The sequence below is a fragment of the Morone saxatilis genome, unplaced genomic scaffold, assembly GCF_004916995.1.
Source record: "Morone saxatilis isolate NCDOM2014 unplaced genomic scaffold, NCSU_SB_2.0 Contig18, whole genome shotgun sequence".
In the NCBI taxonomy this organism is placed as follows: domain Eukaryota; kingdom Metazoa; phylum Chordata; class Actinopteri; family Moronidae; genus Morone; species Morone saxatilis.
The window spans coordinates 13,987,636-14,002,575 of NW_023339740.1; the positions used below are offsets into that span (position 1 = coordinate 13,987,636).

At 40.3% G+C, this 14,940-nt stretch overlaps 1 protein-coding gene across 1 annotated transcript in view; it reads right to left on the minus strand.

The window, feature by feature from the left end:
- The window catches only part of LOC118328937 (sodium-coupled neutral amino acid transporter 3-like), a 35,828-nt gene that overhangs the window by 14,666 nt on the left and 6,222 nt on the right, over positions 1–14,940 (minus strand). The window contains exons 2-4 of the mRNA XM_035662881.1: positions 5,178–5,417; positions 3,940–4,033; positions 3,708–3,823 (exon numbers count right to left, since the gene is read on the minus strand). Of these exons, the coding sequence (XP_035518774.1) occupies positions 3,708–3,823; positions 3,940–4,033; positions 5,178–5,314 (347 nt within the window). The 5' untranslated portion in view covers positions 5,315–5,417. The remainder of the gene's footprint in view (positions 1–3,707; positions 3,824–3,939; positions 4,034–5,177; positions 5,418–14,940) is intronic.

The window sequence follows — 14,940 nt, forward strand, 5'->3', positions numbered from 1 at the left end:
ATTAGATAGTTCCTAATTCAAATAAAAATGCTGCCATTTTTAGTATTAAATTAAGTTCTTGTATGGCTGTTAGTGTTAATTAAAGATTTTACATTTTGGATCTTTAATTAAAACAAGAAAGGGTTTCGCAGATAATGTTTATATTTCTCAAAGCAATATTTATAATTTCAAGGAACATATTGGCACTGGTATTGAAAAATGACACACAGCCATAGTAAAGATGCTAATTAGATAAGATATTTTTAATTAATGATGTCTGTATCAGCAAACCTACATAAGTATGTTTGTTAAACATGAGAACGCAACACAGCTGATTGTAAGTGACCAAACAACACTTTGAAAACTTGAAACTACACCCATTATTGGTGTTTTGATGGCTTGCAAACATTGTTTACTAAGATTTATTATTTAATATTTATTTTTAAGGGAGAAGAAACATCACAAGACTTTTGTTAGAATCCTCAGCATGAGGAAGTTTTGTGAATGGGTCCCTGTTGACTTTTCCCGACCCAGTCTACCTCATTCCAACTATTTTCTATTTTCTTCCTCTTTTGTTGTTACTGTTGGCGACGTTAACTTTCTGTCTCACACACTCTCTCTATTCCTGTCTCCTTTTGGAAAAGCCAGACAGCACGTCTTTCATCTCGACTTCAACTCTTGGCCAGTTAACAGGTTTTTTTGGGTGCTTTTTTTTTTTTTTTTTACCCTTGTTTGCCTTTTTTTTTTCTGACTGTGTGGAAGAATGCTGGTTTGACTTGCGGTGGAGGATTTAGTCAGTCAAGTGGTAGTGGGAGGACAGATCTGCTGACAGTCAGACAGACTGACACACTTGGGTCACTGTAGCTCTGCTCACAGCTTTCCACCCCGCTGCATTCCTACCCGGGCTGGGGCCACTGACCCGCTGAAGCCTCAGCAGCACCCGCCAACAAAAATCTGTGTGAAATGAAACATCGGGCCAGAAGGGAAACAAAGGACATTCCCATGCATGTATCAGATATAATAAGTTATCTAGTACATTCACAGCTTGTTAAGTTTAAGACTATGAGTATAATTGTGGCTCTTTCTGTACTCCAAAGGTGTCCTTGCTTCACCCTTATCCTCACTACAGTCTCCAAGTATTGCAACTTCAAAAACAATACAAGATATACTCAGCGCCATATAAATCACAAATGTGCCTATTGTTCAGCTAATCCCTTTTAATACGCTAACAATACCACTCTTGATTTTCCTTCTTTTCAGAATATATTCAATTATAGTTAGCAATCAATAGATATAAACAATTATGCACATAACATTGACATAATGTGAAATTAACTGATGCATCTTGCCTCATATCAGTGTGCAAGTTGAAGTGGATGAATGACCGCCTTCTCAATCCTTCTAAGTCCAATGTGCAGAAGATGTCCGCATCAGTGGAGGGAATGAAAACAACCTATATAACAAAAATATTCAGCAACAGGCAAATTTTTTGCTGTTGGCATTTATATTGCCTTTGTTTACCTCCCTGCGTTTCAGCATACATGGTCATCTCCTTTGTAGGTCTCCTGTCCCCTTTAGGAGTATGACCTAAGGTTCAGAATGACACACTACGCTGCCAGGAAAAAATATTTTTTTGTGGCAATCACCAGCCTGGAGTCCAATGTGAAATACAGAAAAAAATTGCCCGTATTCCTTTACCAAATATGTCGCTGACCCTGCCTGTATTTCTCAGTAGCTACTCTATTGTTTGATAAAAGATCATGCAGATATGCACACAAAGACACAGCCTTTCATCTGTAACAGGATGGATAAATACACACTCTCTGTTGCACTCGGTCACGTACTATTAATTCGCACGCGATTACATGTATTCATCAGAGTAAAATGTAGACTAATCAGCTAGAGTTCATTTCAGATCCTGTCTAGCCAAGTGTCAAATACACTGGCATTCGGTGACACAGAGTTCAGCCAGTCCAAACAGCAGACTTGAAAAACCACAGTCACACAACTCAGCTCAAAATAAGAAGCTTTTTCTAACACCAGAGAAAATCCTACAGACATGCTTTGGAAAAGAGCGTCAATAATGTCCTGGAATAATATTTTAGGATGGTGATTCTCAAACATTAAAACTAGCTTCACATTTCTCCCAGATTTATTTAAATCTTGGACGCTAACATGAATATGTTATTACTTTTGTGTTGTAGAGTTTTGCAGGTAATGAACAAACTAGTTTTTTACTACAGCTACAAATTCACTTAAAACAAGCAACGAGTTGTGCAAACATCCAAAACATTGCTTCACCTCTCACTGGAGCTTGACATTGTAATTTTATTCAAGGATGCTTAGTTTAATAAAGGGCACTGCTTGAAATGTAATACTAGTGATCTTACGGTAGTGCCCTTTAATCTGTTACAGAAAATACTTAGCTCAGCCAGCTCCAGCCCCAGCCACCTCACAATCTAGCACCATCGCGAAGAGGTGTCAAAACAGCACGAGGAAGATGAGGAGGTGTGATGAGGAGAAGTGCTGATGCTGCTAGTGCTATCTGGTGAGATCACTGTGAACACCAGCCTGATTATTTTTGAGAGACATGCAACAAAAGAGATCAAGCTTACAGCTGGAAAGCTCATGAACCAAGAAGGAAATTTTAAATGCAGTGACACGTGCACATAAGACCTAAATGAGATATTAAAGCTTGAACAACCAATCGTTCTAATATTATGCCATAGTTATGTTTATGCAAAATCCAGCCACCATGAATCAAAACTGTAACCACTAGCTGAAATGATCAGAGGGTACATGAGTAATATCTAGCTGACTGTGCCTGCTCTCCCTGATGGCAGGAGATTCAGGCAGGAGTAGTCTGATTGGACGGTCAACAAAAGGGCAGTACATGACACAGAATTTTCCTGAAACCAAGCTATTAGCCACTCTACAAGCTTTAAAGGATAAGGATGGAGATATTCTGTATTTTTTTCTTATTGTCAACAAATACCATAAAAAGATCAAAACCAAAAATAAACTGATGCTAGCAAGTACTGTCTGTGTAGCTAAAGCCTGATGTTATTCCTCTTTGCGATAGAGCTCCATTGATGTTCCAAAACGATGTAAAACCAATCAGTAAGCCTCACTATTGGGTGACATGTTCCTCTTATTAAGATGATTATTACAAATTACACTGTTGTTTTGATTCCACATACGCCGCCTCCAGTCCATCTAAATCAGGTAGAAAAAACATGAAAATATAAATGAAGAACCTGGAAGCTGCAGTCGACTGTGACGTCATTATCTTGACAGACAATGGTGCTGCAGAGGCTTTTAAATGTTAAGCCCCTCATGTATACAGTACATGTTCTCACTGGTTCAAGCAGAGAATCAACCACACAGTCAGAATGTGGTTATTTTTTGCATCTGTGATTGAAATTGCACTTGTCTATGGCACCAGTAAATGATTTCCAGTATGCTATTACTCTGAGGCTTTATTTATCAAATAAATGTGCCCTGTATCATCGGGTTCTGTATCACAAACAGGGGCCGCTGCCTGCTTAATACAAGACAATTACAATACAATTAGGGACTATTTATGTGTGACGCAGACCTCCACTGGAAGAGCGGGAAGAAAATGAGTCAGACAACATCTGTGAGCTGCAATTCATTCATTCTAATGCTTCCAATCTGTAGTCATGGAGTTATTTATTTAATGTATCAACTACATATGAATAACTTACAAAAACAGGACGACCCCTGTGTTGGCCATGGCGTACGCCAGTCCTAGGATTCCACTGCCCATGATTGCATTGCCCAGGTTGAAGACGGACATCCCAAACGAGGTTTTCCCCTCAAACTATGACCGATGCAAGGCAAAAGAGAGAAATAAACATGTTTTCTAAGAGAACATGCAAGCACTGCCTATGTACATGTTATATCTTTGAGAGAAGCCAGTTGGCTGTTTGAACTTACATCTGTGAAGCGTGTGGTCTTCTTGTCATCAATGCCTGATAGGAACTCCTGGCTCTCTGGCAGGTTGGCCTCTGTATTCTCAGTTCTGTGGGGACTAAATAGAAAGAAATACAGTTAAATAACTTGAATAACACACAATAAACAAAAACACTCAAAGAAACTGAGTCATTTCTTACAGGTTCTGGTTTAGAACAAGTTGCTATTCTGTGGGTGAAAACCCATTCTCTGATCATTATTATAACATACATACCTAGCATTCGGGGCACTATTGGGTACAGTTTCCCTACAAGCAGTGTAGAGAGAGGCCATCCATCACCCAGCGAGAGCACAAAGTGGAAAAACAACACCCTCAGTCATAATATAATAAGGCAAATAATACAGTGAAGGGACCATTTATAAATTATCATCTGTATTCCCGGAGAGAGACATTTTAATTAAACCATCTATTACAAAGAGAGAGGACACAAAAAATATTGTCAGTCAACCAGTGAACATGATAATTAAGGCATTTAGCTCACTCCATTATTCAGCACAAATTATAGTACAGTGAGTGAGCAGGTACGAGGTAAATGTCTTGCTCAAAGGCACATCACCAGGCAGTTAATGAACATACGGTATTTTGCTGTTCCCGGTATTGTGCCTGCGGTTATGAAACAGTCACTCTAGAGACAAGGTTGAACAGCTACCCCAGACAACAGAGTGACATAATCAGTCTCACCACAACGCACACAATTAGCTGCTATTTTTTCTCTCTCCCTAATGTATTGTGAACATTAAGGTCTTCTATTCAGATAATATTTTAATAATCACTCTAACGGACGCATACAGAATTCCAGCTAAATACAGTACATTATATCGCGTCTCTATAAGTGACGGTCCGGTCCTTCTCGAGCCTGATCCTTCATGATTAGTGAAGAAACAGGCACAGGCAAGCTACACCTGACACCTATTTCACTTGATGTTAACACACGGCGTGTAATGTGATGCATGAGAGCGAAGAGGTTTAGTAAGTGGCACATTAAGACGACAGTTAAAAGCACCCAGAGAATCCGATCACCTTGCTTTGAACGTGGGCAACGGGATTAGAGGACGAGATGTTCAAATGAAAGAGACTCTCAAACCGACAGTAAATATTTCTTGTAAGAATAAAACAATGTGAACATCTGTGAGCTGTGATGAATTAAAAAAGGTATTTCTAATAGATCAACATAGACTGTGTTAAGTAGGACTATACTCACTTTTCACCGTCCCCTGCAGGTGGTGTTTTGGCCGATGCAGTGATCTCTTCCCCGGGCTCGTGGCCTTTCCCATTCGGAATAGCGTTCTCCTCAGCAGGAGCACTTTCCACAGTGTCGGCCGGTTTATCCTCACTCATATTTGCTCTGGTGCCTTTGTGTGTATGTAATAATCAGTTTGTTGAAATGTGTAAATGTTTGAGGCAAAGTTTGTACTGTGAGTTTTTATTTTCCTCCTGGGATCTGTGGAAAAAAGATATGAGTAAATTAGCATAATATTTTGCAATGATACTGGCATTTTTTTGTTTATAAAGTGGCTGTGAAGCCTGTTGTCCTTTTTTACTGTATTTCCCTTACAGCGCTGGTAAAAGAGATCTATATACGTAGATTTCATGACTCATGTAATGTAATGATGACTGTACTTTGTAAAAACAGAAATAACAGGAATTCCAACTGAATCACAAATTGACATACAAGCGCAATGGCCCAAGCAATGCTTTAATTTCTAGTTTTGTACAATAAGAGCCAGGTGGGAAGATAAAGGACCCACCCTGAGGACATTCCAGTGAGTCTGTATCTTCCTTATGTCTGGGACGTGACTGAACTCAAAATCACTTTTTGAATGCTGACAGAGAGATGACAACAGAGCTGTCAAGATGCAGTAATTCAGTGATTAAATTACATAGTTGTGGCTTGATTGGGCCGCTTGACAAATCTGACCAAATTGACCCTATTTTGGACATGTCACAAAACTTTGGGGATTCAGAATAAAAACCTGTGTCATTCTCTTGTGAAACCCTGAAACTCTAAATATAAATGTATGAAAACGACAAGACTAACAAACATTTTCACTTGTAACATATAAGCAAAAACTCTTACGTCCTATGTTAGCCAAAATATAGGGTTGACAGTAAAATGGATGTTTTGGCAAATCCCATGAATAATTGACACATCAAGTGACAGACCTACGCTCAGAGGAAACAGAGCTTTCAGTTCACTGTGACACACTGGGCTTTCCGTCAGGCCTCTATTTCCTGGGTATCCTGTTGTTGTGTCTTAGCTGACCAGCTGGCAAGTGGGGCCCAGAAAGGCCCCTGTGACATGTATCTCCTGGATGCTGTTGACCAAAACCCCCTATCTGGCTGGCCCTGAATGATCTCCTTTGCTCTGCTGCATAAACAGCACTGGAGGCTATAATGGAAAGCACGTTGGGGGCCATAGAGGAGGAACACATACAAATGGTAGAACCCCCAGCATTGAGATAAATAGAGAAGAACCAGCTAGGACCAGCTACGAACCAGTTCTAGCCGTCTTTGTGGCCCCATTTTTCTGCTTGTCACTTTTCACTTGGTTTCCGCTTTTATTGAGGAGGGTTCAACATAGCAACAATGCTCAGGGTTTTCTGTACTACCATTCCTGGAGACCACTCAGCTATCCTTTTCCCTCAGGCTTCTTCCGCTTCACAGCCCACCCTTTAAAGATGTAGCTTTTTGTAATATTATTTTAACACATCAAACGCGGTGTGATGAGAATAAACCCTGGTCTTCATCTAGCAGTCCTCTGAACCTGTCTCACCAACCACGCTGCTGTGAGCTTCACTGCACAGCCAGGCCTCTCGGTGTCTCTGGCTAAAGCCAGGCAACGTGGTTGGGCAGCAAAGCACAGTGCACAATGGCACATGTTGTGCGGTTTCCTGGGAACGGGTTGGAGAACAGTGGTACTATTGTGCCAGGCATCATTATACTGCCTGGGCCCCCTTGGCTGCAGTTCGCCAGGCCACTCGAGGGGCTGAAAAGGTATTTCACTCTCTAATTGAAAAGACGCCACCTTGAATTCAGCAAATGCCAGTATCCTGTATTCATGCACAGTTGTAGCAGAGTTGCTGACGGTAGCAATGGCAGAGGCAGGGCCCCTCTCGTGGGACAAATCACTGCACAGAACCGCACTGCCACTCAGATAGTCTACAAATCACGAGGAGGTTGGGGGAGTCATTCAAGGACAATACATGATGGGATGTCCGGCTACAAGGGTGCCTCTTCAATGGTCTCAAGCAGTGGAGCTTGAAACAGCAGACCCAATTGGACAGAGTTGTGGCTCCTACAATCATTATGTTTAATAACAAAGGAAATGCATCCTCGGAAATAGCTGAGTGAAAGCCCTCTCATTCAGTCAGAAACTCTTATTTTTAGAAAACTTCTTCTCAAGTCCTCCAAGTTTTAAGTAAATGAGGGTGAAACAGAGGGAGCTGAAAGGCTGTGAGGAAAATATTCCTTTGAAAGTAGGACAAGGTTTTGGCTGCAGAAATACTAATTCTGATATTAGGGATTATTTACTAAATAAAAATATTTGTATTGAAATAATGCAGATTCAGTTGAAGATATAAATGCTGCGGACAATATATAAGTAAATATTTTACAGATATATAATGTTAGCACTCATGACTTTCACTGACATTCATGGTCATTTATGTAATAATATACACAAATAACCTGTGTGTTCGTGAAATGTATTTACACAAAAATGTCAACAAAACCATCAACTATATAATTGTCCAAAATCTTAATACAACCATCTGGCGTATTAGGATTAAATGTGCAAAGTGACATGCCACCACCAATAATTATTACCAAGGAAATCAAGGGAAATGAGAATGAGCACGAAAACAATTGAGTTCAGCCCCACAGGCTTGAACACCAGTTACCATAGCACCATTGTGGTATGAAACAGAAGAAGACTTGTGTGTCCGTAAGGAAATGCTCAGGAAAACTGAAATGCTCTGTAGTCTGTAGACACTATGTCATCCAAAAACACATGTTCAACTATCTGGATGAGCAAATCCATTAACCCTGATTAACATCTTGTATCCAAAGGAAAAACATTGTTAAGAGAGCAGACTTTCTCTTTTCAAAAGCATTACCAAAAGAAATATCCACATAAGTAATGTTGGTGTTATTTGGTGTGTTTATTTTCTTAATTGCTCCATGCAACATTACAGAACATCCGTTTAATCCTCTGTAGTATTCAGTTTTGATCTTATTCAGCATATGGAGTTTACATGGAAAATGTGTTTTTTCATATCCCACTTGATTCTAACTATATATCCAGGTTTCTGATCATTTGTATGCAGTTGTGTCTCAGTCAGTATGTTCTGCACCAACAAAGGAATTCGCATGCCACAATATCCTGGTACTCCAGCTAGCATATCTAGGTGTCTAAAAACTAGGATATGCAAAACACATCACCAGGAATACTCCAAAAACCAGATCATAGCCATGATACTAGTGTGCATGTAAATGCAGTCATAGACAAGCTGACTGGGTGATAATCAGTCTTCCTCTACAGTCTGATTGTCTCAGTAGTGCCATCTGTTACGGATAAAATAATTCCTCCAAAGCACAGTTTTGCAAAGCTTTATGACAAAAAATAAAACAATGGTTGTATAGGAGAAAAGAAAAGACCATAGTCTTGAGAAACCCAATGTGTCCACTGATATTCAAACTTCCTAAATCCTATGCAAGAGTTAATGCTGCTACATTGTGATGCTCGTGGTGGGAGTAAATGAGTCTTTTCAAAGCAACAGCAGAGGCTATGTTTATTCAAGCCCTCGTCCAAAACATCACCACAGTTTGCCAACACACAGCAAGTGCATGCGCCTCAGTTCGCTGGCTCTGACGTCAGCAACTCTGCTGAGACACGTCATCCCACAAGGAGGCAAACAGAGCCAGGCTCTTCCACTGATTGTTATTCCTATACTGATACCTGAACTGCGCAGCACTGTGCATGCTGATTCCCCCTCTCTTATTGCTATGCATGTGTTTGTAGTTCATTCGGTGAATAATTAAATGTGTGGCTTTGTGCGTGTGTTTGCAGTTTATGTAATAAGTAATCTCAAAGTGTAATTCTGCCTCCTCTGTCACTACTTGATGACATTCTCATAGGCCTCTGGCTATATAAGCTTTCTTAATTGAGTCTCCACTGTAATTTCTCCTAATCTGCTGAAGAGCATGTGCATAGCATTGACTGACTTCTACTCTTTTTTTAAGGGATGCCGTAAAATCAGAGCTAGAATTGGCTTGAATAACCTTTCTCTACAGCTTCACCGCAAATCACAGCAAATCTGTCTCACCATAGCAATTCTGAGAAATGAAAATGAAAACGAAAACTCACTTAGTAAAGGATCTGTTTATGGTACTGCCTTGCCTGTTTTTTAATAGTTGCTGCGCTAGAAACAGACAGCATTTAAAACAAATTCCTCATCCTCATCCTTCATGTCCATGAACAGGAAGAGATTTCCTGTAGATTAAGAGATTACATATGCCCACAATCTCACTGATGAGCAGCTAATAGATCTGTCAGAGACTATTTTATTGTAAAATAGGGAGTTGAGACCTGGGACCTCTGACAGTCAGGATGATAGAGTCGATCAGATTAGGGCCCAATCTCGCTCAAGCAGGAAATCAGGATCAAACAGCTCAGGTCACTCCATACACTCTTGCTCCTGTATAAAAATAGCTGCAGAGGAGTGAATCGCCTTGTTGTGACCCCACATCATGTCACACACAAAGCTGTGTTTAAGTGCTGCTGCATGTGCCACTGAACACAGCAGCTGCCTGAAATAAGCAGTAAACACTCAGCAAACACGTCCAACAACCATCTGTCTGTATTCTGGTTCTTCACACAAGGGTGAATAGGCACATAAATACACATGATGACACACATACAAAGACATATGCAGTGTAATTACGGGAAAACCGTCATGCTGTTGTCGAATGAATTAGAACATCCCAAGCAGCTACAGGCAGAAAATAAAGCTATCATCATTACCAAACTGTGTAACTGAGGCCAGTGTACAACTACACTTGTTGTAGAAGTGAAGTTTTTGCAATGCGTGAGATCTTCTGCGTTTCTATGACACAAGAAGGCAATTCATCAGCTACGGAAAAAGAGCTTGTGTTGGTGGACCTTTACTCCTTCTGGAACATCATTTATGTAGTGCACACAATATACAATTAATTGGATACTGGGAACAAACAAGGGATGTACCCAGGATGAGTTTTTGAGCTTACTGTGTTAAACGTACAATATGTAATTTCTCCCGCTACAGGGTCTCTCGCATCAAAAACAACAACAAACGACGAAGTTTGATGAGGTAGTGAAGTAGCATTGGATCATGGGAGTCTTCATAACCATTGTCGTCATTGCAGTCAGCTCCTCTTGGTTAGGATTCCTTCAGTGTTCATTGTTCAGGAGTTTTGTTTTACAAGAGGCAGAGGACTTCTCTCCAAACTGGACCAGGTGAGTAAAACCGGCAAAAACGACACAGTGTATATTGTAAAAATGTGGTCTAAAACTGGATAAAAAAATCTACTTATGACAGCTCAAAGGGGATATCCTTGACAGGTGACTGCTGAAACGCACCATTACAGGCAGATTTCTCTAGGTTTGAACATTGCTGGAAACATTGGGGTAAGTACACAAGTCAAAAAAATATATAACGTAGGTCTAGTGTTGACATTTTAATGCTGAAATGTTACATACATCTGTAACGTCTACTGTGTCAGACTTCCAATCATACAGAGGCAAAATAGGAGGAATTATTTCGGGCATCCAGGGTTTCTAATGTAAAACTTACTGTTATTTTCGCCTTTGTTATTACGTAGAAGGTGTTAGCATTGGAAAAGCATTTTTTTCTACAGCTCTGATTCGCGCCTCTGTCTGAGAGTCATGGGTAGTGTAGTATTTAGAGCCACACCAAACTAATTTGACGGGAAGTTGATTAGAACTGATGGCTGTAACATAAACCTTTGGGTACAGACAAATTATCCAGGAGTGTTTTTATGTTGAGGAACACTGAAGATATAATTTAAGGCTCTGCAGACCCACACAGGTGTTTTCAATCATTCTTGCTAATTAGACCTCTGCTCAGGTGGGCAGGGCTATGCTGGGAATTAGGTGAGGTAACGGGGCTCCATGTACTAATAAGAATGATAGAAGATGAAGAAGCTCTGGCCTAGGGATTAAAGGCACCGACTATGCAACAAATAACCATGAAGCATACCTAGTCTGGCCAGGGAGCTTTGTTGTATGTCATTCCCTATCATTGCCCATTATTTCCTGTCATCCCTCTACAGTTGACTTTCTAAAAAAGGCATACTGTATATGCTGAGCCTGAGTACAGTAAAACTGAGGAGAATTCCATTGTAACTAGGACTTGAGTCTCTCATTAGACACTACTTGCCTTATGGTCTCTTTCCCTTTCCTTACAGTGTTTTCCTGCCATCTCTCTCTCCCTCTCTGCTGCAGGCCCTGCATACCACTGTGATTAGCCAGCAGGGAGAATAAGAGATTAACTTCTGACTAAGAGATTTGTATGTCAGCTTCTGAGATTCTCCTCATCTCCAGGGTTCCTATAAGCTGCTGTGAGATACCCACGTCAGAGGCTATTAAATGATGCAGGATGTGGTCTCTGCTTGGCAGTGCATTTAAATATCCACTATTAGGTGGAAGGTATTATTTTAAAGTGAGTCAAGTGTTTCAGACAGAATCTCTAATCAGGATTACTCTGTATGTTCCAAGCCGGAAAAAAGAGTCAATTTGCCGTCCGATTTTCTCTGATGATTTTGTAACTTACATTTCTTCACAGATGGATGGATGCTGACGTGTACAAGTACTGCATGGAATAGTGAAATGTATGGCACACTGTCAGGGAAACAGTGGATTCACACACACACATACACACACACACACACATCACCACACATTCCTTCTGATGTCTTCTTAAACATTTGCACTGTTAACAGTCAATCATATATAATGCATACCTGATTTAAATCAATCTTGATGACGCTGTAGAGGAAATTATGTAAAATTAAGGACAAGATCTCCGATTCACAGGTTAGATTATGTACTTATCTCAAACTAGGTCGCTCAGTTAACTTAACATTGTTTGGATTCCTGTGCTCCACATTTACATCTAATGAAGGTTTTAGTGTAAGTTCAAGGAGAAAGAGCCTGTTTCACACTGAGGCTCCACCTCTTCAACTATTATCCAGTGATTTCACAGGATTCTGGGCTTTACCTTTCAACTACTGATTATCTTAGCTGTAAAATATTTAAACCACCTTACCCATTCTGGTTGTCTCTGCTGTCACTGCGTCTCCGCCACCTCCACCGCCACCAGTGTCAAGTCTCTCTTGGAGGATCTCTGATTGGCTGCTATTTATAGGGCTTTAATCATATACATCTCTCTAATAGATGAGGGCATTGTCAACGTCTTTATCAAATAAAGCTTCTGCATTTATGTTAACTTGTGTCTTTCCTGATTGAACTACTGTGATAAGCTGATAATGTTGCTCCAGCTGCACCCGCACTTAATAACTGCAGTTGTGACATTACACACGTTATAATCACAGTGTCCCAAGTTCAATTCCAGCTGTTGACTTTTGCTTCATATCCCATTCTTTCTCCCTCATTCCCTGTCTTTCTCCACACTATCAACTGTCCAATAAGGCAGAAATGCAAAAAATAAAATCATCAGCAAACAGAACCTGACCCAATACCCAGAGCTATTTTTACTATTTTATCCATTGGCCAGTCTTCCCCTTTCCCCACTGGGCACAACAGGAATAGTCAGAGAGAGACATTTCTTCATAAATTACATTTGGAAATGAGCAAATACAGTTTTACACAAACAAAACCTTTACACAACAAAGCCTGACCCAAAATGTAATACTGTGGTGACCTGTTCGAGGCAGAAGTCTACTCAAATTGCAAAATGGGGATGAAGACCATTTCTGTTTTCCATAATACCTCCTCCTTAATATTACATTTGTTGATTTTGGGTAGTCTCTAGTTTGATAATTCATATTTGTGTTTTTCCTCTGTGAAACTCAAAGAGGCCAAAAGTCTACTGTTTTGTCTCCGGGCCTGACTGGCGTGATGTAGCTCGAGGATGACGGGTGTCTGCACTATGACGTGGGGCTGTACTAGGGATAGAGTGAGGCGTGAGGAAGTGTGGATTGTCTTTACTGTCTCGTGACACGCCTGAGTGGGAGCACCAGCCTGGTGACTCACTGAAAATGTGAGTTATTTATAGAATCACGCAACACTTTCTGTCACTCTGGCTCAACTCTGACCGGACACCCCACAGACAGGAAGGGACAGCAGAGAAGCAACATAACCATACATAAAGTTTAGTGAGTGAGCTTACAAGGCAGGGAGGATGGGTACAAACAGCTGTAAGGATGGGCTTGAGGATAGAAGTATGGTCCTATGAGACAAAATAAGAGGGGATCAATACCATATCACGGGTTAGACTTATGTATATGAAAGTATAGGGCGCTGAGTCTTGCTTAAAGGTAATTAGCATCTAATTCACTAAATGATACCAAGTTGCTATAGTTGCTAATTACACAGTAAGAGACTGTCTGTTAGAAGCTTTTTAAAAGGAAATGAAAAAGAGATGGAATAACACTAAATGCCCACTGGAAACTTGAAAACTTTCCACCTCTATTTATTTGGTGCTATAAAATAGTTAAATATGTTGTTATTACTTCTCTTTATCTTTCTATTTATGCATGTACTTATTAATAACGGGTCCTTGCAAGTTGTGTGAAGGTTATTAAATCCAGCAGAAACTGTAATAAAGCATACTTCCTTCTGTTATTTGCACAATCCTCCATTTAACGCGTCTGCATTTGCCTTAGATGATAGTCAAATTGTGGCTCCAGGCCACTGTGCATGTGAGATCCGAACTATAACACAGACATCTCTCAAGGTGCAGGATGCAACTGTAATTAGGCACTAAAAAGAGCAGTACATTTATGTCACTTGTTGATTTAACTCAGATATTGTGGTGTGATTTCAGAAAACTAAAAATGGGAAATGGTGCCCAAACAGAAACAGTCAATCAAAACAGGTATCACCAGTGTAGATATAAATACTGTTTACAGCAAGGATGCCAAATTTGCTCTTGAAGTGATGAGCTTGACAGGTTATCAAGATTCTGTTCAGTCCCACATCTGTTTCAACAAATTCTTCACTTGAATGTGATCTCCCCGCCCTGTGGCTGCCTGCCTCATGAGCTGTCTTCATCACCTCTGTGCTGAATACAGTAGCACTGTGTTATGCTGCTTAATAGGCAAAACTTCAAATTAACTCTTAACAAGAACCGTTTCTAAAATATTTTATCTACAGTATACTGAAAACTTAAAACAAGATCGTGTGTTGTTAACATTATCCCACGATGTGACATTGCGTAAATGTCCTTTGCAGAAGGGAATCATGGCGTTGGAGTGAAAGTCAGAGCCAGGAAGGTGTATTTAGAGCTTTATTTATATATTTATATTTATAGAGATCAGATTAAGGCTTATGGCAGAAGCAGCAAGTTACTGGGTGAAAAGTACTGGCCAGGACAGTAACACAATGCTGGCATGGTAATGACAAATCAAATTTGGCCTGTTCTCAGACTGCTGTCAAATAATGTCTGGAAGCGAATGCCAGTATACCCACTGCCAGATGAAGACGCTTGCAAGTCATGGTGAGAGCAAACACGATTTGCACACTTCAAAACATGATTTTTGTAGCAGGCTATAGCTTTAGAAATGTAAACTAAAAATATTTGACGAAAAAATCACACGATGTTGCTGACACACTGCAGGTGATGATGTCTTGACGGGGAATTATGTGCAAACATTTGAATGAGTTCAGCTGGCGATGAGACAATTAAAGCCACCACTTTAACAAACCTGGGGCCTCATGTACTAAG